The sequence below is a fragment of the Molossus molossus genome, unplaced genomic scaffold, assembly GCF_014108415.1.
Source record: "Molossus molossus isolate mMolMol1 unplaced genomic scaffold, mMolMol1.p scaffold_m16_p_15, whole genome shotgun sequence".
Classification (NCBI taxonomy): Eukaryota; Metazoa; Chordata; class Mammalia; order Chiroptera; family Molossidae; genus Molossus; species Molossus molossus.
The window spans coordinates 74,974,907-75,001,632 of record NW_023425350.1 but is presented as its reverse complement, the minus strand read 5'-3'; the positions used below and the strand labels follow the sequence as shown (position 1 = coordinate 75,001,632).

At 46.2% G+C, this 26,726-nt stretch overlaps 2 protein-coding genes across 8 annotated transcripts in view; one reads left to right on the top strand and one right to left on the bottom strand.

Annotated features, from left to right (window-relative positions):
- The window catches only part of KANSL3 (KAT8 regulatory NSL complex subunit 3), a 37,010-nt gene extending 29,084 nt beyond the window's left edge, over positions 1-7,926 (bottom strand). For 6 of the 7 annotated variants that reach the window (XR_004959662.1, XM_036262387.1, XM_036262382.1 and 3 more), the window contains exons 1-3: positions 7,887-7,926; positions 6,661-6,925; positions 2,760-2,930 (exon numbers count right to left, since the gene is read on the bottom strand). Coding sequence is in view for 6 of the 7 variants with exons in the window: in XM_036262387.1 (XP_036118280.1) it covers positions 2,760-2,930; positions 6,661-6,875 (386 nt within the window). In the remaining variant the exon portion in view is untranslated. Of the gene's footprint in view, positions 1-2,759; positions 2,931-6,660; positions 7,427-7,886 lie in introns of those variants that run through there. The other variant, XM_036262384.1, reaches the window with a different exon arrangement.
- A 4,800-nt stretch (positions 7,927-12,726) lies between these two features.
- FER1L5 (fer-1 like family member 5) overlaps positions 12,727-26,726 on the top strand; it is a 51,872-nt gene continuing 37,872 nt past the window's right edge. Inside the window, exons 1-9 of the mRNA XM_036262453.1 lie at positions 12,727-12,811; positions 17,099-17,151; positions 17,751-17,842; positions 18,559-18,667; positions 20,018-20,072; positions 20,522-20,631; positions 22,119-22,247; positions 22,877-22,939; positions 23,604-23,654. Of these exons, the coding sequence (XP_036118346.1) occupies positions 12,727-12,811; positions 17,099-17,151; positions 17,751-17,842; positions 18,559-18,667; positions 20,018-20,072; positions 20,522-20,631; positions 22,119-22,247; positions 22,877-22,939; positions 23,604-23,654 (747 nt within the window). The remainder of the gene's footprint in view (positions 12,812-17,098; positions 17,152-17,750; positions 17,843-18,558; positions 18,668-20,017; positions 20,073-20,521; positions 20,632-22,118; positions 22,248-22,876; positions 22,940-23,603; positions 23,655-26,726) is intronic.

The window sequence follows — 26,726 nt, the reverse complement described above, 5'->3', positions numbered from 1 at the left end:
GCCCTGACCTACTCTTCAAGCCCTCCTTGCTTTGAGGAAACATCCAGCTACCTGGTTGAAGGAGCGGCGGCCTCCAGGGCAGACTCTGCACTTGCCATCCACTTTGGAACAGAATGACTTTCCAGACACTCCTACTGAGAATCGATGCTCTATCCAGGCCATCCCCCAGTGCCTTTTCTGCCTTAGTTATCTGTCCTTGTAAATTAAGAAATTGGTATTCCTAATGTATTATTAAGTGTCTGATGACTTTGGTGATTATAAAAACAAAATTCCCAAAAACCTCTTGATCATGTCCATGGGTGAACTGATATAAAACGTCATGTACTTCTCCCATGCAGTTTCTGAAACTGCACACTGAAGACACCACGAAGGGACACATGGGTCACTTTGTTCAGCCACTGACTACCCTTTTAAGAAGGGGGTAGAGTAGTCGAGAACACTGGCCTCTGGAGGAGGACTGCCTGCTCTGAACAAATCCCTGCTCTATCACTTTCTAACTAAGATTTCTTAACCATTCTGAGCTCAGTTTCTCCATCCTATAGAACAGAGATGAAGAAAGGATGTACCTCGAAGAGTTGTTGTAAGGATTAAGAGATCATGCACATGAAGCGCTTGGCACAATGCCTGGCACCTAGAAAGCACCTGACAAATGCGGTTCTTTTTTGTTACTAACCCTATCACTATTTTTATTAACGGTAGCAATAATGATAAACCATTTTACTGGATTCACTGACTCCAGTAATGTTCCCACAGTTGATCATCACTCATAGCAGTTTTCCTCTTTATCTGAAACTCTGAAGAGCATTTCCCCTTCTGAGGGCACAATGTTAATTCCAACTGAAGACCCCAAACAACTTTCTTCACAAGCTCTTCAATGAGCGTGCAGAGCTGCCCCTCCTTTAACAGCTCCCAACTTGATCACACAAGCACACCTGCTCCACCTTATTCCCAGCTTCCAACCAGACTCATTAATCATTGACAACTGCCTCAAACTTTCCTACCCTTCTTCCTACAGTGTTCTCTTTCTCCTCCATTATTATAAGATCTCTCCAACATTATGGCAAGTGTACCTGCTACCAACTCCTGTGTAAAGATTTTAATATTCCTTAATACATAGCAGATAAACAGACAAAAAGCCATCAAGGAAATGCAAATTAAAAACACAATGAGATGTCACCACTACCTCTAGAATGGTCATAAAAAAAAAAAAAGAACAGATAATAAATGTTGGCAAAGATGTAGAGAAATTAGAATTCTTTTACTCTGCTGGTGGGAACATAAAATGGTATAGTCCCTTTGAAAATCAGTCTAGAAAGTCCTCAAAAGTTAAATATGGAGTTACCACATAACCCAGCCATCCCACTCCAAGGTAAACATGCAAGAGAACTGACAACATGTCCACACAAAAACAAGTACATGAATATTCACAGCAGCATATTCCTAACAGTCAGAAAGTGTTAGCAGCCAAATATCCATCAACAGATGAATGGATACACAAAATGTGGTACAACCATACAATACAATATCATTTGGCAATAAAAAGGAATGAAGTACTGACTCATGCTACAACATGCATGAACCCTGAAAACATTACACTAAGTGAGAGAAGCCAGGCACAAAAATCACATAGTGCATGATTCCATTTATACAAAACATTCAGAATAGGCAAATTTAGAAAGACAGAAAGGAAATTAATGGTTGCCAGAGGCTGGAGAGGTTGGGAGGAAATTCGAAGTGACTATTAATGGATACAAAATTTCTTTTTGGGGTGCTGAAAATGTTCATCAAATTGACTGTGGTAATAAATATACTAAAATGTACACATTAAATAGGTGAGTTCTATGGCATGTAAATTTTATCTTCATAAGGTTGTTGTGCAATAAGTAAAAGATAAATGTTGGCCAAATGACAAATGACCTGGACAGACATGGAGTCCTCAGGTCAGAAGGAAGCATGATAATGAGACAGCTGACTCTTGAAAATGGGTTGAAGTGTTCCCTCAAAACCACAGATTGCAAATCTATATTTAAAAGCCAAACATCTGCCCTGGCTGGTTTGGCTCAGCAGTTAGAGCGTCGGCCTGCAGTCCAGAGAGACCTGGGTTCAGTTCCCGCTAAGGGCACGTACCTTGGTTGCAGTTTGTCCCCAGCCCTGGTTGGGTAGTGCGGGTGGCAACCACTCGATGTGTCCCTTTCACATCAATGTTTTTTTCTCTCTCTTTCTCCCTCCCACTTTATCTGAACAAAATATGGAAAAGTGTCCTTGGGTGAGGATAAAAAAATAAATAAATAAGAAATAAAAGCCAAACATCTGTTAGCTTTTCGTGTGGCTCCGAAACATTTTCATGACCCTAGTTATAGACAGACCATATAAAATAGTATCTTACAAATGTACATTTATTTAATGTATTATTTTTGGAGTCTGGGTAACTCCCATATCAGATCTTGTCCTATGTAAGCTACAAGTTAGTCATAACTATCAAATATAATTCATTTATTTATTTGATAAACATTTATCATATGCCTACTATGTGCCAGGCAGTGTCCTAGGTGTCAGGGATGTAAAGATGGCTGAGACGCAAGCCCTCCTCTCAAGGAGCTCACTCACAGTGAGCTGAGAACTTATAATGCCAAGTTAGAAGAACATGTATGTGGCAGCAAATGAAATAAGCATTTAATAAGTGTGTTTCAATGCAGATGATGATACAAATACAGTGAGCATTAACCTTTAGTGATCAGTCCTCCTCAGGAGTGGCCTACCTATTGACATGCTCCTCCCAGTCCTCTGGTGGGGGAGGGGCATCTGCATCAGTCCTGGCAAAGATGACATGCCGTTCACACTCGTTCATCACGCTGCGTGCCTTCTGATTGTCGTAGAGGGGCATGGGGGTTGATGTAACTGTCTCCACATCTATAGGGACGTCTGATTCACTGTAAACAGGTGAGAAGACAGGACCAGGCCACATGTACTTTACACAACACAGGTGTTTAACAATCATCTGATTGCCAAAAATGTCTCTTTAATGTAATTAGCTTTAGAGTATGCACAAACACATTATACGCACAAGAAAATTATGGTCCAAAGTAATCTTTCCTACACTTGTGAAGATCTCTGCCCTCTGACACACTCTTATGTGCTAGGGGTCAGAAAGTCATTTCTAAATGACTGTATGCAGCCCTGGCCGGTTTGGCTCAGCGGTTAGAGTGTCAGCCTGCGGTCCAGAGAGACCCGGGTTCGGTTTCCGCTAAGGGCATGTACCTTGGTTGCAGTTTGTCCCCGGCCCTGGTTGGGTCGTGCGGGTGGCAGCCACTCGATGTGTCCCTTTCACATCAATGTTTCTTTCTCTCTCTCTCCCTCCCCACTCTATCTGAATGAAAAATGTCCTCGGGTGAGGATAAAAAAAATAAATAATAATGACTGTATGCAAAAAAATCACAAACAACTATTTAAATATATATATATTCCATAAGCATATAGTTGGTTGCCATATGTGCTTTCCAATACCATAGTTATAGGCCACATGAAACTATTTAAATTAAGAAAAAGTACACAGAATTTATAATTCAGTTTCTTAGTCACACTAGCCATGACGTTTCAAGTGCACGGCAGACTATATGACTGGTGGCTACCGTATTAGATGCACAGTATAAGAGCACTTCTATCATTGCAGGAAGTTCTGTTGGACAGTACTGATCCTGAATTTTAACTATTCACACAAACCTTCCCTTTCACTAGCAAGTCAACTGTTGGTTAATGATATGTTGCAAAAGCCTATGATTGTCTAAGACAGACAATGTAGACACCTTAGCTATTTAACTCACTGTGAAAAGGGCCTAGAACAAAAAAAAAATAGAAATGGACATCTAAAGAATCTTTCAGCCCTGACCGGTTTGACTCAGCGGTTACAGCGTCGGCCCATGGTCCAATGAGTCATGGGTTCAATTCCAGTCAAGGGCATGTACCTTGGTTGTGGTTCGTCCCTGGTTCCTGGCCCTGGTCGGGTCATGTAGGAGGCAGCCAGTCAATGTGGCTCTATCACATCGATGTTTCCCTCTCTCTCTCTCTCTCCCCCCCTCCCTTCCACTCTATCTAATGATAAATGGAAAAATATCCTTGGGTGAGGAATAAAAAAAAAAAGAATCTGTCATATTTTAAAGTGTTGTTAATGAAATCCTAGTACCTTCACTGTACCATCACCCCAAATACTAAGCCAATCAAACTGGTCTACTGGTTGTCTACCAAACATCACTTTAACTTTCTGACCTTGGTGATATTATTGCAAATAATTCATTCTGAAATGGAGTGAAATCATGTGCAGCCAGATTGGGTGGTGGGTCAAAGAGCTGATACCTTCTTTGGACCAGACAGTGGATGAGGCACTTAGACCTATGTGCCTAAAGGAGAACTCTTGATTTCATCATTCCAACATAGTCTCCCCAAGTCTTTCCCAACTCATGGCACCACCCAGTTGCTCAAGCCAGAAATCTAAGAGTCATCCTAATTTTTCCTTGTCCCTTAACCCTGGCCTGTTTCTAATTCTCCACAGCAGGTCCTGTTGACTCTACCTACAAAATAAATCTCAAAGTCATTCATTTTTCTCCATCTGTACTATTGCCGCCCCTATCCAAGTTATCATGACCCCACTACTGCAATGGCCTCCTAGGCAGCTCTTCTCTATCCCACTCCTGCACTATAATCTATTCAACACATTTTTTTTAAAAATCCTCATCTGAGGATATTTTTCTATTGATTTTTAAATGGGGGGGGGGGCATCGATGTGAGAGAGACATACCCTGACCAGGACTGGAGATCACGTCCGCAACTGAGGTATGTGCCCTTGACTGGGAATTGAACCTGAGACTCTTTGGTCTGCAAACTGATGCTCTAACTGCTCAGTTAAACCAGCCAGGGCTCAAATGATCTTTTAAAAATATAAATCCAACTTCTCCCTTAGCTCCCACTTACATCCCTAATGCAACCATAATACAGACACAATGGCCTAAAATGAGTTTGTAGAACATGCCAAACTCCCATTTTTAAGACCTATATATATAGACAATTTATAAGAGGAAATAATTGTCTAAGGACTGAAATAGCCAAGTCCACAGAATCTCACTTTAAAAAAAACAAAAACAAGATACAAACACAGGAGTTTCAATGTTAGCAAGAAGACATGACATAACTAGAAAAAAGAGAAAAAGATATCCAAGTCCACTTAAAGGAGCTCATCAGTTATGCCCTAGGCCAGAGGCATCAGGACTATGCTGAATAATTCCCTAAAGTCAGAGATCCTATGCCCTGTACAACAACAACAACAACAAAAAGCCAATAAAATGCTGCCCTCCTTAGGAAATGAAATAAAAACCACTATTCTGTATGTGTTTAAAACACACCTATCGTAATAACTCTAGTTCATTAAGGCTCAATGGGGGATCTAAAGAAGCAAAACATAAGATCTCGACTCCCCAACAAACCTAAAACCTGTGCTAGAGGAAAGAGTAAACATTAGGTCAGATTAAAACAAACAAAACAAAGCCCTGGCCAGGTAGCTCAGTTGGTTAGAGCATTGTCTCCAGTCAGCACACATACAAGAATCAACCAATGAATACATAAATAAGTGAAACAATAAATTGATGTTTCTCTCTCTCCCTTCCTCTCTCTAAAATAAATAAAGAATTAAAAAACAAAAAACAGCCCTGGCCGGTTTGGCTCAGTGGTTAGAGCGTCCGCCTGCGGTCCGGAGAGGCCCGGGTTCGGTTCCCACTAAGGGCATGTACCTCGGTTGCAGTTTGTCCCCGGCCCTGGTTGGTCGTGCGGGTGGCAGCCACTCGATGTGTCCCTTTCAAATCAATGTTTCCCTCTCTCTCTCTTCCTCTCTCTCCCTCCCACTCTGTCTGTACAAAAAGTGGAAAAATGTCCTCGGATGAGGATTAAAAAACAAAAAACAAAAAACAAAAAAAAAACCTCCTCCCAAAACAGTTTATAAAATTACTAAGGGCATAATTTGGTCATTAAAATATATTGACAAATCTTGATTAGAACACCTTAAAGCTCAAAAGAATTGCTAAACTGGTTTATTTAAGCCAAATGTAATTGTATCCCATTACATACTAAATTTATGAAAAAAATTCCTTACCCTATAATGTAGGTCGGCTGAAAATACAATGACCTAAAAAGGGTTTAGATCACCCATGGGTGATAGTTCTGAAACAAGCTAAGGCCGAAAGCAAGGTCTTGGGAATACACTCCTAAATTCCGCAGGTGAAGCCAGGAAAAGGTTCTTGTTGCCAGTGTTTGGACAAGCCAGAATGATGGACTAAAGGAATGAGTCTAATCCTGTGTGGCAGTTTTTAAGTCAACTACTCTTCAGTCTTTTTCTTTACCAGTTAAATATCCTCTTCCATTTCCTCTTTCCATACAAGTCCTATTACCTAAATGGAATAGGCTGTTTGCTTTCTTTTGAACATCTTGCTTTCCTAACTCATCAGATGTCTTGAATGTTGATGTCCATATAGGCCTGATATTCTCACACTGCTTACCAGAGATGCCTGATTTAAAAGTCCAAGCCCCCACAACCCCCCACAGTAAAGTCCTCTTAAATCCCATCTGACCATCGCCCAGTTACGGGACCAAAACCCTCAGGAGAGGAGCCCAACTCACATGGTACTTTCATGCTGCCTCCGGGGAGTAACAAAGAGCATGCGGGTTGGCCGAGCACTACTGGCATCTGGGTGGGCACTCCATGGCTTGGCATAGCTATGATCCAGGAAAACCAGATCCAGCTCCCGCTCGTGCACTGAAAGCTGGAACAGCAGAGAGGTGCCCATCCGGCGGGCTGAAGTCTGGAAGTCCCTCTCCACACCCCGGTGGGCCATGTCAGTAAAGGGGCAGCCAGTCAGAGAACAGGTGTCTGCATGCTAGTCACCTGCAGTGGAAAGTTTAAGTCAATTCAAATATTCTAAATTTCTTCCAACCTGGAACTCCTCACGTTTCTTAGTTTTGTGACCTTCTATCATTCATAATTGAGAATTCATTCCACTGCACACCCTCGCCCTCCATACGGAGGGCTCCTGAGCTCCCACACCGCCGTCCTGAAAGGCTCTGGCATCCTGAGTCCCTCCCCACGCAACCTCTACCAGTTCATTCACTGGAAAGCTGTCCGCGGGGGCAAAGGCTCCCTCCCACAGCTGCTAACTCGCTTGGCCTCGATTTCCTTCCTACGTGGGCTGGAAGGGCTTTGGCGAACAACACGAATCACAAGTTTTAATTCTTCCCAAGCTAAGTACGGGTCTCGACTGCGTCCCACCATTCCCTAAAGCGTCACAGGCACCCCAGTACGAGCGGGCCAACGTGGGCCTCAAGGAGGCCTCTTAAGGCTCTTGTTTTTGTTAAAAGTTTTGCAACGACTTCGTAATTCTCTGGAGTTTTTAAACATACAAAAGAGGGCTCCGTCGCGAAGCCGGTAACAAAATGCCACCCCAGGAGGAACTCTTCCCTTCCCAGGGTGGGCGGTCCCAGCCGATCACCCCGGGCCCCGGCCCCCCCGGGGATCTCGCCACTGAACCTCCAAACGGCCCCATCCTGTAGGCGGGGCTTCTCGTTCGCACTTCACAGATGAAGGCGCCGGTTCGGAGGGGATGAAGCGACTTGGCCAAGGTCACCGAGAGTTCGCGACCAAGAGGCGCCGCCTCGCACCGGCCTCCCGTCGGCCCTGCGCCTGCGGTCCCCGGCCCAACGTGCCCGGCCGCCCCAGCCCAGGCTCCAGCCCCCGGCCCCCGAATGCCTGCAGCCCCGAGCCGCCCACCTCCCCCCCCCAGCCCCCGCCTGCCCCGCCCGGAGCAGCGACACCCAGGGCCCGCCACCCCAGCGGGCCTAGCCTCCCTCACCCGCAATCTACGGGCTGCGCGCTCGACCGGGGCTGGCTCCCAGGGCGCGTGCGCGTTACCGCCCCCGCGCCCGGCTCGCCGGGCTCCAGGCAAAACGCGGAAGTGGATAACAGCCTGAGAAGGAAGGGGTGGGAAGCGGGAAAACCCGGACTGGATGAATCTGGTCCACGAAAGCGGGAAGCGGGAAGGGAACGCGTGGGTCTCGAGGCAGCCCAGCGCCCAGTCCGTCGTCCTGCATGTGCAGCAGAGCGCGAGGACCAAGGAGGAGGCTGACTCCGGCAGCCCCAGGCCTGCTGCCCTCACCGGCTTTCCCTTGGCCCTGCACCTCTGCCACAGCAGGCCGGCCTGATGGGCTCGGCAGGAGTTTTACTCTTAAGAAACAACCACAGCCCTGGCCGTGGCTCAGCGGTTAGAGCGTCAGCCGTGGACCAGAGAGTCCGGGTTTGGTTCCCACTAATGGCGGTGCCTTGGTTGCAGTTTGCCCCCGGCCCCGGTTGGGGTTGTGCGGGTGGCAAACAGTAGATGTGTCTCTCTCACATCGATGTTTCTCCCTCTCTTCCTCCCTGTCTCCCTCTTGCTCTATCTGAAGATTAATGCAAAAATGTCCTCAGGTGAGGATAAAAAAATAAAATAAAAGAATTATTTCTTTAAAAAAAAGAAAAAAACAACCACAGCAAAGACAAATTCTAAGATAAAAAGTTGCTATAAACCTAAAATTGCTCTAAAAACATCTATTAAAATAAATAAATAAAAGAAACATTTATCCAGAATGCTGTTGAAACAGTATAATAACAGTGCCTGGCAAGAACATAAATATATTTAGATTTTAGTGGTAAATACCGTGAAGGATCCTAGAATGTTCCAGAAGAAGAAAGATTTCCTGATAAGGGGATTGGGGGGGGTCATCTGAGACTGGGCTCTGAAGGAACAGGCCATTGCAAGAGGGACTGGAAAGGTAGGTAAGGGCTCGTGCAGAGATACCAAATGGGCCAAGTACAACCCAACACCATTTCCTTTGGCCTTTACATTACAATCTTTTTTTTTCTTTATTGATTTTTAGAGAGAGGAAGGGAGAGGGAGAGATAGAAACATTGATGAGAGAGAACATCGATTGGCCTGCCTCCTGCATGTCCCCCCACTGGGAATTTGGCCGACAACCTGGGCATATGCCCTGACTGGGAATTGAACTGGCCATCTCTTGGTGCATGGGTCGATACTCAACCACTGAGCCACACCGGCTGGGCCACATTTCTATCTTAACTTTATCTAATTGCAAACATTTTTAATTTGGGAGATTTCATGTAAAAGTCCAGATTTCTGGATTCTCTTGAAAAATTGGAGTCTGTGGAAGCACTGGACTCACCTGGTGTGGCAGGCATGGGGTCTGCATATACCCTCCTTCAATGGCTTCAGTGGCCCCTGGGGGGTTGATTCATTACCCACTCTCCTATACACACACTCACACACATCCCTGGGCTAGAGTCAAATGCAAATATCCCTGGGATGAAAAATACAGGCAGGGGTCAAGTCCAGATTTGTAATGCTGGTGGAAATAGGGTGAAGAGACTAGCCCAAAGGAAGAGACATAGTGTTCCAGACAGCCTATGCAATTTCACAGGGAGTCCTGAGTGTCTAGGGGAAAGGTGTGTGTGTGTGGGGGGGGGGGGAATGGTTAGGCAGTGGAGAGAAAAGAGGCAAATTGTCACTTTACAATTCTGAACTATTTCCAACAAGACAGAAAACCTTTTCTATAGTGGGATGTTAAAACCATAGTGCTTGTCTTTACCTATGCCCATGGCAGACATAATTAATTAATAACAGTCCACTCTCCCTCTAAACCCAGATGCAACTTCACAATCATTTTCTCCATCCAAGACATCCAATGGGCCCTGGCCAGTTTTGCTCAGTGGTTAGAGCGTCGGCCTGCGGTCCAGAGAGACCTGGGTTCGGTTCCCGCTAAGGGCACGTACCTCGGTTGCAGTTTGTCCCCGGCCCTGGTTGGTCGTGCGGGTGGCAGCCACTCGGTGTGTCCCTTTCACATCGATGTTTCTCTCTCTCTCTCTCTCTCTCTCTCTCTCTCTCTCTCTCTCTCTCCCGCTCTATCTGAACAAAAAAATGGGAAAATGTCCTCGGGTGAGGATAAAAAAAAAGGTGAGGACAGGGTAGCTAGGAAGCAGTGGTCAGTGAGTGGAGGAGTGCAGAAAGACCAAGTTGGAGAGACAGACTTAGGCTCTAGTGTGCAGGGCCCCAGATGGTCCAGGAAGAATTTTGGTACTGGCCCTGGCTCAGTTGGTTAGAGTGTCGTCCCACTACATTAAGGTTGTAGGTTCAATCCCCTTGATTTAAAAATTAATGGAGTCCGGCTCATGTGGCTCAGGGGTTGAGTCAACCCATGCAGCAAGAGGTCACCGGTTCGATTCCCGGTCAGGGCACATGCCCAGGTTGTGGGCCTAATCCCCAGTTGGGGGGCGTGCAGGAGGCCACCGATCTATGTTCTTTCTCATCAATGTTTCTATCTCTCTCTCCCTCTACTTCCTCTCTCTCTAAAATCAAGAAAGGGAAAAAAAATTTTTTTAAATAAATAAAATAAAAATCAGTGGAAAAGCCTGGCCGGTCTGGTTCAGTGGATTGAATGTCCTCCCATGGACAGAGAGGTCCTGGTTTGATTCCTGGTCAGGGCACATGCCTGGGTTGCAGGCTTGATCCCCAGTGGGGAGCGTGCAGAAGGCAGCCAATCAGTGTTTCTCTCCCATATCAATGTTTCTCTCTCTCTCCCTTCCTCTCTTTCTAAAAAATCAATAAAAACATTTAAAAATTTAAAATAATAAAAAATAAATAAAAATCAATGGAAAAATATCCTTTGGTGAGGATTAACAAGAACTACAAAAACAAAAACACAGCCCATACATTAAAAAAAAAAATCCTCATACATTGCTGGTTGGATTGTAAAAAGAGTCTGGCAGTGCCTCAAAACAGAGTTACTATATGACCCAGCATATTCCACTCCTAGATATGTGCTCAAGACAACTGAAAACATATGTCTAAGTATACAAATATTCAGGACAGCATTATTAATAATAACCAAAAAGTGTTAACTATCTGAATGTCCATCAGTGGATGAATAGATAAACAAAATGTGGTATATTTATACAGTGGATATATTAAGCCATAAAAAATAATGAAATGCTGGTACCTGTTTACAACATGGATGAACATTGAAAACATTATGCTAAGTGAAGGAAACCAGTCACAAAGACCATATTGTAGCCCTGGCTGGGTAGCTCAGCTGGTTAGAGCACCATCCTGATATACCAAGATTGCAGGTTTGATCTCTGATCAGGACACATACAAGAAGCAACCAATGCCCTAGCCGGTTTGGCTCAGTGGTTGGAGCATCGACCTGCAGACCAGAGAGTCCCGGGTTCGGTTCCCGCGAGGGGCACATACTGGAAGGAAGGAAGGAAGGAAGGAAGGAAGGAAGGAAGGAAGGAAAGAAGCAACCAATGAATGCATAGATAAGTGGGATAACAAATCGATGTTTCTCTCTCTCTTTCTCTGTCTCTTCCCCTTCCTTTCTCTCTCTTTCTTGAACCAATTTTAAAAATGTTTCTTAAAGAAGAAAATAAATAAAAAAATTTTTAAATGACTATTGTGTGATTCCATATATATGAAATGTCCAGAATCAACACATCTATAGAGACAAAAAGTGGATTCATAGTTTTCAGGGGCTATGGGAAGGGAGAAATGAGGAGTGACTGCTGATGGATACAAGATTTCTTTCGGGGTGATGAAATGTTCTGGAATTAAATAGTGTTGATTATTTTAAACCTTGTAAATATACTAAAAACCTGAATTATGTAGTTTAAAAAGCAGACTTTATGGTATGTGAATTATACCTCAGTAAAGCTGCTATAAAAAAAAAAAAAAAAAAGCTTTATTATTTTGAGCCACTGAGACTTCAGGTCAGTCCTGACTGATACACCCAGCCAGATTATCAGTCTAGTGCAAGGCCAAAATAAAGACATGTACAGATCTGCAAAGGCTCAAATAGTTTCATCAACTAATATGCATTTTTAAACATACATTAATTTCCATGCTAATCAATGGATAAGATGTAACTAATATAATGTTCAAGTAGGAAAAACCATCATGTGGATGACTAAAGCAAATGATCCAACTCCTTCCTCACGTCAAGAGGCTTTGAGAGCAATCAAGATGCCACAGCAAAATTGCAATGGCATTGAGATTTTTCTTTAACTTTACAAACCCAGAGCTTATAAATTTAAAAACTAATTTATTTGTTAAAGAGAGACTCATATCTGAATTTAGGTTTCCTTCAAAAGAAAGAAGCCCTAAATGTTCGCTTACACCTTAGGCAGGACTTCTAAAACATCACTGAAATCATCCTTTACTCTCCTATTCCTGTTCCCAGATCGCCTTGTTTCTCTTATTTTCTGATCTAAATTGTATGACTTTGGCAACGGTTCACTCCAAATACCTTGTTTGTATAAAGAGAAAGTATCATCCTTATATCTGATCTTGAAATCAGAAGGATAGCAAGAATAAAAGAGAATAGAGAAAAGAAAGAGGAAATGAGAAGAAGCCATATTGTTTTGTTTCTAGGGGCCTAGTCACCTCAAACCCCTGGCTTCATACTCTGATTTCTTCCTCTTCTCATTCCCCTTAATTCCTCCCCAGAACCAGGAGCCACCCACCTCTGTGACATCACCTATATTGCTAAGCAACAGACTCAGGGCTCCACTAGCACCGTGTGCTCTGGAGGAAACCTTGGCCCAAGGTGCTCCAAGAAGGAAGCTTAGGAGGGAAAATGGTTGCCGACATGCTTCGTGTTGTTGTGGAGTCAGCCAAGATTAACCCACCCCTAACCCCCCCACCCAGACCCTGTGTGTCTGTCTACTTCAGAGGTGAGCACCAGGCTTCTGAATGGAAGAGAGGTGCCCCGAGAGGCAACAAGTACTGAGTGGAAAAAATAGGATTATTATGTGAAAGTCTGACAGAAAGCTGGGGTTGACACCCTCCAGTTCTTTCAAAACTTACCATCTTTATTGCTACTATTTCTTTTATTATGACATCTTTGCCTCCCATTTTACCAGGGCATGCTTATGGGAAAAAAAGAGAAGATTAATATTTTTCTCATATTATTAATCTCAAGCTTCTAAGAACTAGGGCTGTGCCACAAACTCAAGTTTAAAATAAAAAAGTACCTGCTTCATAGGATCAATGTGAAGAATTTATTTTATTTTTATCGTGTTTTATTTTCAATTATAATTGACATACACTATTATATTAGTTTCAGGTGTACACTCCAGTGATTAAACATTACATAACTTAATAAGTGATCATCCAGATAAATCTGACACCATACATAGTTATTAGACTATTGACTATATCCCCTATGCTTTATTTTACATTTCCATGACTATTCTGTAACAACCCATTTGTACTTCTTAATCCCTTCACCTCCTTTACCTTTTTGATCCATCCCCCAAACCCCCCTCCCATCTGGCTACCATCAAAATGTTCTCTGTATCTATGATTCTGTTCCTGTTCTGCTTTTGTTTTGTTTTTTAGATTCAGTTGTTGATAGATATATTTATTGCCATTTTATTGTTCATATTTTCTCCTTCTCCTCCCCCTCCTCCCTTACTCCTCTTCCTCCTCCTCCTCTGTCTTCTTCCTCCTCCTCCTCCTCCTCAAGAAGACCCTTTAACATTTCATATAATACTGGTTTGGTGGTGATGAACTCCTTTAGCTTTTTCTTGTCTGGGAAACTCTGTATGTCCATCGATTCTAAATGACAGCTTTGCAGGATAGAGTAATCTTGGTTGTAGGTCCTTGCTTTTCAACACTTTGAATATCTCTCACCACTCCCATCTGGCCCACAGAGTTTCTTTTGAGAAATCAGCTGACGGTCTTATGGGAACTCCTTTGTAGTTAACTAATTGTTTTTCTCTTGCTGCTTTTAAAAGCCTTTCTTTGTCTTTAACCTTTTGCATTTCAATTATGATGTGTCTTGGTGTGGGCCTCCTTGGGTTCATCTTGTGTGGGACTCTGATTCCTGGACTTGTATATCTATTTCCTTCACCAAGTCCATGCCTGTGAGGGCCCTTTAAGAGGAACTGCCTGGGACTCTAGAAGCCTCCATCTTACTCAGCCTCAGTCACCACTGGTTTTTCAGCCAGAAGTTGTGGGGACTTCCTATCTTGGCCCTGGATCCCTGGGCTGGGGGTCTTGATGTGGAGCTGGAACCCCTTACTCCTCAGGGGGGACCTCCACAGCCAAGATGCTCCTCCCAATTTTTACCTGCCACACCTGGATGTGGGACCAGCCCTTTCCACATCTCTGCCCCTCCTGCCAGTCTTGATGTGGCTTCTTTATATCTTTAGTTGTAGGATTCCATTCAGCTTGATTTCAGGCAGTCATGAATGATGGTTGTTCTGTAGTTTAGTTGTAGTTTTGATGTAGCTGTGAGAAGAGGCGAGTATAATATTTATCTACACCACCACTTGACGGGAATTCCCAATGTGAGGATTTTAAAAGATAATATATGGTCCTAGCTGGTTTGGCTCAGCGGTTAGAGTATCAGCCTTCGGATCATGAGTCGTGGGTTCAGTTCTGGTCAAGGGCATGTACCTCAGTTGTGGTTTGTCTCTGGCCCTGGTTGGGTCGTATGGAAGGTAACCAGTTGATGTGGCTCTATCACGTCAATGTTTCTCTCTGTCTCTCTCCCTCCCTCCTTCCCACTCTATCTGATAATAAGTAGAAAAATATCCTCAGGTGAGGAATAAAAAAAGAAAAAAAGATAATGTATGAACAACTCTTCCTATAACTTTTAAAAATTGCCCAAGAATATTAGTTATTTTTATAATCAACAAATATTTATGTTTTCATAAATATAATGATTTTTGCTCCTCACAGCAAATACATGAGGCAAATGAGGCAAGTTTTATTGTCTCCATTTTTTATAGATAAGGAAAAAAGTCCAAGAAAGGTGGGGAGGGTGGGGGGAGTTAAATAGTTTATAAGGGAGAATAAAAGAGATTAAGCATATCTTCACAACAAAGAGCTGGATCAAAAATGGAAGAAGAGAAAGAAAAATGAACCATCTGTTGGTGGAGGGGTTTTCCAGGGTGTGTGGGGAGTGAGAAAATTGGGGCAGAGAGCAAAGGACACAGTACTTTCTATAAGAGACATGAATCAAGAATGCAATTCCTTCCATTTTGCATGCTCTCTCGCTCTCTCTCTCTTCTTGGAAAGAATCTCAATGTAACTGAACAATGTAGAGGTTCTTTACAGGGCTACAGACTGTTTTTTGTTAGAGATATTTCTGTCCCTGGCCGGTTGCTCAGTGGTTAGAGCGTCGGCCTGCAGACCGGGGAGTCCTGGATTTGATTTCTGCTAAGGGCACGCACCTCAGTTGCAGTTCGTCCCCGGCCCCAGTTGGGGTTGTGCGGGTGGCAACCAATACATATGTCTCTTTCACATCGATGCTTCTCTTTCTTCCTCCCTCTTTCTCTCCTGTTCCATCTGAAGATAAATGCAAAAAAGTATCCTCAGGTGAGGATAAAATAAATAAATAATTAGTTAAATAAATAAAGATATTTCTGATCCTGGCTGGTTTGGCTCAGCAGTTAGAGCGTCAGCCCGAGGACCAAAGGGTTCTGGGTTCGATTCCCAGTCAAGGGTACGTACCTGGGTTGCAGGTTCGATCCGCAGCCACCGTTGTGGTTGTACAGGAGGCAAGCAATCAATGTGTCTTTCTCACATGGATATTTCTCTCTCTCTTCCACTCTATCTAAAAATTAATGGAAAAATATCGTCGGGTGAGGATTAACGACAACGACAAATGTATTTTTGGAGGAGAGGGATTTTAGCTGATAAAACACATTTAACCGGTTATCAGTGACAGGGGATGTCTCTTCGGGAACACCAGGCTTTACTCTGAGAATAATAAACCCTCACAGCTCAGTGCCAGAACACAGTAAAAGTTTCTCTCTTGCTTATACCAGGTCCTGCGTGGGTGGTGCCGTCAGGCAGTTCTGCTGAGTGGTTTAGAGACCAGCTGCTTGCTTCTTGTGGCTGCAAAGTCCCCCTGGAAGCACCCTGCCAGCAGGTTGTGAGCGTGGATTTGGGCAGTGGAGAAAAGGAGAATGGAGAACCTCATGGGAGACTTTAAAAGCCAGTCTAGCCATGGTGAATGTCTCTCCCATGCCCCTTTGGCCAGAACAAGTCACATGACCCACATGGCTGCAAGATTGCTGGGAACTGTGTACTCAGGAAGAAAAGGAAACAAACACGAAACATTATCTGTCACTAGGGTGGTGTTACTCTTATAAAGAGACATTTTGAAACCCCCTGAGGAAGAAGGAAGCAGTGCCATGTCACACCCAAGTTTTCTTCTTTTTTAAATTTTTATTATTTTTTTCTTTTATTTTCACCCAAGGACATTTTTCCATTTTTTATTCAGATAGAGCGGGAGGGAGAGAGAGGAAGAGAGAGAGAGAGAAACATCAATGTGAAAGGAACACATTGAGTAACTGCCACCCGCACGACCCAACCAGGGCCGGGGACAAACTGCAACCGAAGTACATGCCCTTAGCAGGAACCAAACCCGGGTCTCTCCGGACCGCAGGCCGATGCTCTAACCGCTGAGCCAAACCGGCCAGGGCTCTTCTTTTTTTTTAAATCCTCACCAAAGGACATGCTTTTATTGATTTTAGAGAGAGGGAATAGGAGAGGGAGAGAGGCAAAAATCAATGTGAGAGTGAAACACCGATCAGTTGCCTCCTGCATGCGTTGGACCAGGGATCCAACCAGCAACTTGGGTATGTGCCCTGACTGGGTGTCAAACCCACAACCTTTCAGTGTACAGGATGAAGCTCTAACCAACTGAGCCACACCACAAGGGCAACTTAAAATTTTCTTAGAGTTTCCCACCTCTCTTTACTTAACTAGAACCTAGACTTTGAAATATTTGCCCTGGCCAGTTTGGCTCAGCAGTTGGAGCGTTGGCCTGCGGACCCGAGAGTCTAGGGTTCGGTTCTCACTATGTACGAAAGAAAGAAAGAAAGAAAGAAAGAAAGAAAGAAAGAAAGAAAGAAAGAAAGAAAGAAAGAAAGAAAGAAAGAAAGAAAGAAAGAAAGAAAGAAAGATTTCCTGTTGCCAACGTCAGCCCCTTTGTGTCTTTGCAGATGTCAAGAAGAAAACGTCTCAGGTGGAAGGAAATAACCCCACGTGGAATGAGGTGAGATGTGCCAAGGCAAGCCCAGAAGAGGCAGCGAGGCAGTGAGGGTGGGTCAGACCGTGCTCAGAATTCTGGGGGGAGGACATGGAGCCTCACAAGCTTTTCCCAAGGCTGGGCATCTTGGCCCCGGAGTAGCCTCTGAGCTGACAAAGCTGCGAAGGCCTGAGGGCTGCTGCAGCCACATCTGCCTGTCACTGCCCTGGCCCTTCCCCCCACTCTGGGGACGGACTGTGGTGTGGTCTGTCTTGCCCAACCTGGCCATCCTGATATCCCCAGAAACCTGAAGCAGAGACAAGGCTCCCTGTGCAGGATCCCTGCTCACCTTCCATCCATCCTTGTCCTCACTGCCTCTTAGTCCCCAAGCCTCTTAATCAACATGCCTATGACACTGCCATTCAACCTATGGGGGCCCAGGTAGGATGCCCAGCACCTTGGTAAAAGATAGCAAATGCCATCTGTGAGAAAATTAGACTTGAGGGAGGGTTCTTGGGTCTACAGAAACACAGTGCTAGCCCCTTGTCTGCATCTTTCCTCATTTCCCAGAAGGATGGGAAAGGAAGAGTAGAGGAGGGATGCTGACCTCTCTGTGCCTCCCACAGACACTAGTTTGGCACCTCTGGAACAGACCCCTACGAAATGACTCTTTCCTGCAAGTCATCCTTCAGGACCTGGGCTCAGTAAAGAAAGAAAGGTGAGACAGAGAGAGGCTCAAGGACCCTGACTCTCTGACCAAAGCTACGGCAAATACTGCACCTCCTGTCTCTAATCCACAATTCAGATGCAAGGACCAGAGCCCACTCCAGCCAGCTACTGCAAAAATAATTTAAAAAGAGGGCAGGGGGACTTGTGGAAAGGTAGTGAGGCTAGGAGTGCAGATCAACTAGACTAGAACTAGGAACCAGGAGCCCAGGAACAATCTGTCTCTTCTGAATCCGTGGGACTCTCAAATCTCTGCTTCTCTCTGCCTGTCCCATCAAGGCCCCATTCAGCTGAGACTGACATTTGTTGAGATGGAAGTTATGGCATCCTAGATCAAAATTCCTAGGATGAAATAATCTAATTGGCCCAGTTTGGGTCAGGTGTCCACCCTCTGTTCCAATCAGCTGTTATCTGGCATATTTTCCATTCAGGACAAGTGTGGGAGCAGAATTTCTGGGAGGGGCCTGGGCAGGCAGAGCCAGTAACTGGGGTGCCCACTGCCCAGGGAGCCCTAAATCCAATTCCCAGACTTGAGAGCCCTGTGCCCTCTGATGGATGTTCCCCATCACTGTATTCTTCCTTCAGCCTTGCTGTGGACAACACAGCCTCTAGGAGAGAAAACTACCTCTAGATAAAGTCTTGCTTGGGACAGGGAAGCATACCCCTTCTCCTGGCTCAGGCTCCCATACCTGCTTCTCATCTCCCCAGGTTCATTGGCCTGGCCACAATAATGCTCAAGCCCTTGGTGAAAAAGCCAAGAGAGGTTCTTTTTGTGAAGGACTTGGCCCTACTCAACCATTCCAAGATGCCCACAGACGTGAGTTGGACCCCAGGAAGGGTGGCTGGAGGATTGGGGACAGCCAGAGAAACAGGGCTACTCTGCTCCAGCAGAGGCTCAGTGACCTCACCCAGAGAGTGCTTCCTGCTCTTGGGGGCCCCATCACACTGCCATAGTCTCCCCGAGTTCCCCACCTTTCCACCCACTCACCCATTTAGACTATGTAATTGATCATCCACTGGGTGTCTGCGACTGTGCGAGGCCTGGGATACCACAGTGAATGAAAACCGCAGTCTGCTGGAGGAGGCACCACTCACAGTGACAAGTGCTCCAGCACAGTGCACAAGAGTGAAGAGCGCTAGGTCCCTGAGGTCGAGAGGGAATGAATGATTCTGCTTGGGGGGTCATGAAAGGCTTTACAGAGGAGGTAATTAAGACATGTGGAAACAGACCAAGACCAACCAGATGAGAACCAGCAAAGGCTGTGTATTCAGAGCTGGCTATACAGCAAGGGAGTCAGCACTTAGCAGAGACTCAAGGCAGGCAAAGGAAAGGGCAACTCTATCGCAGAAAAAAGGAAAGACTCCAGGTGTGTGTGGACAGGAGGTTGTTGCCTAGGGAAGCTGTAAGTAATGTCACTAGATGTTGGGCATCCTATGTGATTGGTTAGGTGCAATTTAGCTTTTCTCTGGTTATTTCTAAGCTGGAAGTGGGGACAAAAGTCAGAGAAGTTGCGGTTATTAATCAAGTCCTGGCCATTTGGGGCTGATCCTTATTGTTTGCTTCCTGGATTGTTACTAGAGCTAGCTGTCTGACTTCCTATAAGTCTGATTTACAGTACACTGGCTTCCTGGGCTGGTTACTGAAGATACTGGGTTGGTTTCCTGGACTGAGTGCTGTAGATTGTAGGGCAGAGTTTCGTTTTCATATATGCTGTGGTCATTGTCCATTTGTCTATTCAGTTTCTCAGTTTTGTTTTTTCTTCATTGATTTTAGAGAGAGAGGAAGGGAGAGGGAGAGAGAGAGAAACATCGATGAGAGAACATCGATTGGCTGCCTCCTGCATGCCCCCAACTGGGGATTGGGCCCACAACCTGGGCAAGTGCCCTGACCGGGAATCATACTGGCTACCTCTTGGTGCATGGGTTGAGGCTCAGCCACTGAGCCACACCAGTCGGGCTTCAGGTCCTCAGTTTTATGACAACCAGTTTACAACCTCCCTGCACCCCAGACTGCACAGGGCCTCATGGTGTGGCCTTGTAATGTGGCCAGCATCACTCCACCCAGGAGAACTGGGCATGAGCCCACCAGGCTTGGCTGGGTTCCGGCGCTGTGGCTTGGCCAAGGATTGCATGGTCTTGCTTCCAGCTCCTCGTCTTTGCCTTGTAGTGCACTATCACCCTACATGTGGCCTGTATGACCAGCCAGGATGTTGAGAAGACAGGTACGTCTTTTCATGGAGCTGACCCCTGCCTTTCCCCCAGCATAGCTGGATGGACATTTTGGGTCCTTCGAGACCCAACTCTCGATGCCTTCAGAAGAATTGTGACCAGGTTAGGGTTTAGAGGCCAGGTCTCCAAACACTCAGCTGAGGCTATCTGTCACCTCAATATGTCCATTTGTCATCTCTAGACATGCAACTTCCAGTGGGCTGCAGGGGGATGTAAGGTTGGCCATTTCCAAGAGCCCCCATGTGTGGAGGATGGGGCCTGGGGTTACTGAGGGTAGGTGGGCGCCCATGGAATGTTCTGGGGCAGACGTGTTCCTGTCAGGTCTTGGCCATGTTTTTAGTCAGGAACTAGTCTTTGGGGATAGAATGATAAAATGGGGAAAATGCCTCAAAATGTCCTGAGCCCCAGCCTCTCAGAGCTCACCCTGGACTGTGTTTCCCAGGGGATAATGACCTCCTGGGCACAACCACACAAGAAGCAGCCAGGCAGAAGCTGGTGGTTCCTAGCTATGCTGTACACAAGGAGCTGTCCTCGAAGCCTCAGCATTTCCAGGTGAGGACGGTCCACGTTGAAAGCCTGTGTTATTTGCTTGACACCTCACGGCGTTCCCAGGTTATGCTGCCTCTCCACAAGGTCATGGCAGAGGGTTGGAGCTTCAGACCAGGCTACAGGTCCTCACTGCATCCCTGATCATCCAGGGGCCACCCTGGGGGAACTTCTGCACGCAGCTGAAGCTAGAGACAGTCCCAGTGGGGCAAGAGGAGGCACTGGTGGCTGTGCACCAGCAGGTCCTGGCAGGTGCCAGGGAGACAGAGAAGGCCGGGCCATGCCCTGCAGGAGTCCATGGAACTCTAGACAACACAAGGCTAGCCACACGGAAGGTAAAATTAGCTGAACGGGAGAGGCTGAGGGGAATTTGAGGGGATCCATGGAAGGTCCATGTGTTCCCCTGTAAATTCTGAAACCCCAACTCCCTTTCGATCTCTAGCCTGTGACCTAACATTTCTGCCATGGTTTTGCCTGCCTCAGCCTGCCACTTGCTCAGGAGGCTGGGAGTCACCCCTGACTGCTCCTTTTCCTCGCCCCCCTCCCTGCATCCAGCCACTGGCCAAGGCAAACTCTTTTTTTTTTAACCTCACCCGAGGACATTTTTCCATTTTTTGTTCAGATAGAGTGGGAGGGAGAGAGAGGAAGAGAGAGAGAGAGAGAGAGAGAGAGAGAGAGAGAGAGAGAGAGAGACATCGACGTGAAAGGGACACGTCCAGTGGCTGCCACCCACCGGGGCCGGGGACAAACTGCAACAGAGGTACGCACCCCTAGCGGGAACCGAACCCGAGTCTCTCTGGACCGCAGGCCGATGCTCTAACCACTGAGCCAAACCAGCCAGGGCTCTCCTGTCTATTCTTGAGTCAAAGTGGTCTTTCAGAGAGTCCTGGGTTCGGTTCCCCCTAGGGGCATGTACCAAAAAAAAAAATGTCATTCTTGCCCTGGCTTGTATGGCTCAGTGGTAGAGCATCTGCCCTCACCAAAGAGTCACGGGTTTGATTCCCAGTCAAGGGCAAATACCTGGGTTGCAGGTTCAATCCTGGGACTCAGGGCGCATATGGGAGACAACCAATTGATATCTCCCTATTGAGTCCTTGTTTTCCTTTCTCTCTCTCTCTCCCTTTCTCTTTCTCTCAAATCCATAAAAATTTATTTAAAAGGAAATAAATAAAATAAAAAACAACAAACAGAAACATTAGACTTTTTTTCTCATTCTGTAACGTGCCTATACCAGTGGAGAAGAAAAACTGAGTCCACACAAGATGAAAAGGGCAAAGCAGAGGAGGTGACAGTCCCCAGAAGAAAACAGCCAAGGCTGTCCCCAGGCTGTCCCCAGGCTGCGGATCCAGCTCCTGCCAGCCTCCCCACTGTGGGCTTTTCTTCTATCCACAGTAGATGTTTCTCGTCACAACATTTGGTTCTTTCAGAGAGAATCCCTGTGTGAGAGGGGAGCCCAGGTCCCCAACCTCAGGGTCTTGTTTTGTCCCTGGTAGGTGCAAGTGAAGGTGTTTGAAGCCCGCCAGCTCATGGGCAATAACCTCAAGCCGGTGGTAAAGGTGGTCATTGGAAGCCAGCAGTTCTACACACGGACCAAGATGGGAAGCAACCCTTTCTTCAACGAGGTGGGCCGCACACGCCCCTCAGGGCTGAATGGGGCACTTCGGCCAGTTGAGCCGGTTGGGCGCTGGACATTTCCTGTAGGCCGGCAGCCAGCTTGATCCTTGACCAGGGTATTGTCTTGTGTTCCACAAACATTTACTGATCACCTTCAGAGGGCTGAGCACTGTGCTTGGCACTGGGAATACAGGCATAATTTGAAGGAATTGTTGCTAGAACTGTAGACATGGGGAGGGGAGCCTGCAAAACGCAGGGGGGCCTGTCACAGATGGCACTGGGGAGCGACAGAGGGACTGAAGCAGGACAGTGACAGAGCCAGGTCTGCATTTGGGAAGGAAGTTCTGGCTGCAGCAGGGAGTGGGGATGGAGTGGACCGTCAGGGCGATCTGGAAGGAGACAGAGGCTCCCGTCCAATCTCCACCCAAAGGACCGGGCTGGTCGTGAGCCGCTCACAACAGGTTCTCTGGGAATCCCCTACCTGCCCCTTATCTAGACAGAAAACCCTCCAGGAGCCTGGCAGGCTCCTGCTTCCGGGGGAGGAACGTGAGGGCACTCTGAGCCTTTGGGCTCACTGAGTCACTGGGTCGAGTGTGAAAGCAATGTCGTCCACTTCCATCCCCATCCTGTCCTTCAGATCTTCTTCCAGAATTTCCATGAGGTTCCTGCAAAGTTCTTCGATGACACCATCTTAATCCAGGTGAAAAACCAGAAAGATGGGTCCATTCTCTTGTCCCACCTCAGTTCTGAGTAACACTTCAGCCCCCAGCCCCACCCTGAGAGCCAGAATCACTTCAGATGGTCCTTCTACCCCAGGGCAGCATCTGCACCACCTTCCTCACTCCCCAGCAACCCAGACCCCCATTCATTCATTCAACAAATGTGGAATGCCAACTGCTAGGCCCTGAGGTGAACAAAGCAGCCTCTTCCCATGTGCCAGGACTCTCGTGCCACCAGAGTGAACATGTGTTTATCACATGCCTCCTGTGTGCCCAGCGCAGGGCTGAGGAAAAGGAGGAGGCCTCCCCTTCGAAGCGTTTCCACGTGCGTGGGAACACAGGCACGCGGGAGACAACCAGGACAGCAGGCGGTGAGAGCGCCAAGTGCAACACATTGACCTTTGGGTTGACCAAGTGAATTGGCCTTTGTAATCAATTTTCTCATCAAGAAAATGGAACTAAAAACCCAAACCTCACAAGGTTCCTGTGAGGATTATAGGAGAAAGCCTAGGTGGATGTACAGAACTGGCCGTTGGGAAGTGTGGAGAAAGCACCGGAGAATTCTGAATGTGCCCGCAGTTCCTGCCGTGGTCATGGGGAAACCGGGCTGTGCACACTGAGCTCTTTCTGGGCACTCCCCTGCAGGTGATGAACTCCTCCGTGATGAGATACAATTCGGAGATCGGGAGATTCCAGGTGAGCCCTGGAGAGGAGGGGGGGTCTGGGAAACTGACCGTAGGGACCCACCCACCCCGGCTTCCCCGCACAATGCCAGGAAAGGACTTGGATTTTTATGCAGAAAGATCCAGATTTGGATCCACCTGGGCAAATGACTGAGTGATTTGGACAAGTCATTCTGAGCCGCTACTTCCTCATCTGTCAGATGAGGATGATAACTTACTCAGCCAAGAGTTGTTGTGAGGATTGAAGTGTATGACATTCATGAAAGCGCTGGATGCCATGTTGAAGTCCCCACATTCATAATAAGATAGACACAGTTCAAGCCTCTGTCTCCAGGAAATGGAAGCAGAGGATACAAAAAGGCCAACCTAGCCCTGGCCAGTTTGGCTCAGTGGTTAGAGCATCGGTCCACAGACCAGAGAGTCCCGGGTTCGGTCCCCACTAAGGGCACATGCCTTAGTTGCAGTTCGTCCCCGGCCACGGTTGGGGTTGTGTGGGTGGCAACCAGTCGATGTGTCTCTCTCACATCAATGTTTCTCTCTCTCTCTTCCTCCCTCTCTCCCTCCTACTCTATCTGAGGATAAATGCAAAAATGTCCTTGGATGAGGATAAAAAAAACAAAAACAAAATAACGAAAAGGCCAACCTAATTGTTGGAGACACCCAGAGAAGGATCGCTGCCTGGGAGGGAGGACAGCGTGAAAGGTTTGCTCCGGAAAGACAGGCCGAGCGACAAGGACAGTTTACACAGTCATGAAGGGCTACACAGAAATCCCCCAAACCAGGAAGATCAGAAAAGGGAGGGTTGCCAGGTTAAATACAGGATGCCCCATTAAATCTGAGTCTTAACCAACGGGTAGTTGGTAAAGAGGACTATGCCCCAAATATTGCATGGCTCCTTACAAAATGCTGCAGGGGACAGACGCCTAGTGAAAAGGAGTCATTGTTTGTGTGTAATTCAAATTTAAGCAGGCATCTGTATTTTTATTTCCTAAATCTGGCAACCCACAGAAAAGGGCTCCACCCTCGGAAAAAAAAAATTTAGGACAAGTTAAAGGTAGGTTACTGCTTGTAATAAGCACATGAACAGTCATGAACTGCCCCTCCCCCATCTTACCCTTGAAGCTGAGGCACAGGCTTAGAAATTAAGATGCTAAAGAGGGTGAATGGCAGGAGGTCAGAAACGTTGTGCTTTTGACAAAGACCACTTCAAAATTTTCAGACAAGCCCTGGCCGGTTTGGCTCAGCGGTTAGAGCATCGACTTGCGGTCCAGAGAGAACCAGGTTTGGTTCCCGCTAAGGGCATGTATCTCCGTTGCAGTTTGTCCCCGGCCCTGGTTGGGTCGTGTGGGTGGCAACCACTTGATGTGTCTCTTTCATGTCGATGTTTCTCTCTCTCTCTCTCTCTTCCTCTCTCTCCCTCCCACTCTATCTGAACAAAAAATGAAAAAATGTCCTCGGGTGAGGATAAAAAAAGAAACAAAATTTTCAAACAATGAGCAATAATATGAACTGTTGAGTAAAATACAGAAGGCAGGGAAAACCTGAACTTTTTTTATTTTATTTTATCTTTTTTATCCTCACCTGAGGACATTTTTGCATTTATCCTCAGATAGAGCAGGAGGGAGAGAGGGAGGAAGAGAGAGAGTAACATGGATGTGAGAGAGACACATCAAGTGGTTGCCACCCACAAACCCCAACCGGGGCAGGGGACAAACTGCAACTGAGGTACGTGCCCTTAGCGGGAACCGAACCTGGGACTCTCTGGTCCACGGGCCGATGCTCTAACTGCTGAGCCAAATAGGCCAGGGTGAAAACCTGAGCTGTTTTAAAAATACGTTACTTTTGCCCTGGCTGGTTTGGCTCAGCGGTTAGAGCGTCAATCTGTGGTCCAGAGAGACCCGGGTTCGGTTCCCGCTAAGGGCATGTACCTAGGTTGCAGTTTGTCCCCGGCCCTGGTTGGTCGTGCGGGTGGCAGCCACTCGATGTGTCCCTTTCACGTCGATGTTTCTCTCTCTCTCTCTCCTCCACTCTATCTGAACAAAAAATGGGAAAAAAAATGTCCTCGGGTGAGGATTAAAAATAAATAAATAAATAAAAAGAAAAAGAAAAATACGTTACTTTTCTGGAAAATTTCAAACATACACAGAAGTAGAGAGAATAGTATAAATTCCCACTCCCTCATCATTCAGCTTCACCAGTTCATTGCCAATCAGATTTTTATCCACACCCAGCTCATTTCCCTAGCCCCCTGAATTCTTTTGAATCAAATTTCAGACATGATATCATTTTATTTGTAACTATTTCAGTGTACAGTTCTAAAACATATTTAAATATAACCAAATGCAGCTATCACATTTAATTAAAAACCTTTCTAATTTGGTGTTCAAATTCCCCTAATTGTCTTTTGAATTTCTTTTATATTTTGCTCAAACCAGGATCCAAATCAGGTGCATACAGTGCTGTTGGTTAACATGTATTTTCGGGTCTCTCTCTCTCTTTTTCTTGTTTTGTTTTGTTAATCCTCAGCCAAGGATATTTTTCCATTGATTATTAGCGAGAGCAGAAGGGAGAGAGAGGAAGTGAGAGAGAGAGAAACATCAACGTGAGAGAAATACATCGATTGGTTGCCTCCCACATGACCCTGACTAACGGGATCAAACCTGCAACCCGGGTATGTGCCCTTGACCAGAAGTGAACTCATGACCCTTTTGTTCACGGGCTGATGCCCTAACCGCTGAGCCAAACTGGCCAGGGCTTTGGGTCTCTTTTATTCTGTTGGTCCTTTTTTTTTTCTTGCAGTTTATTTGGTTTTTGTTTGTTTGTTTTTATCCTCACTCGAGGACATTTTTTTCCATTTTTTGTTCAGATAGAATGGGAGGGAGAAAGAGGAAAAAAGAGAGAGAGAGAAACATCGATGTGAAAGGGACACATCGAGTGACTGCCACCCACAGGACCGGAGACAACTGCAACTGAGGTATGTGCCCTTAGTGGGAACCGAACCCGGGTCTCTCTGGACCGCAGGCTGACGCTCTACCGCTGAGCCAAACAGGCCAGGGCGCAGTTTATTTGTTAAAGAAACAAATTT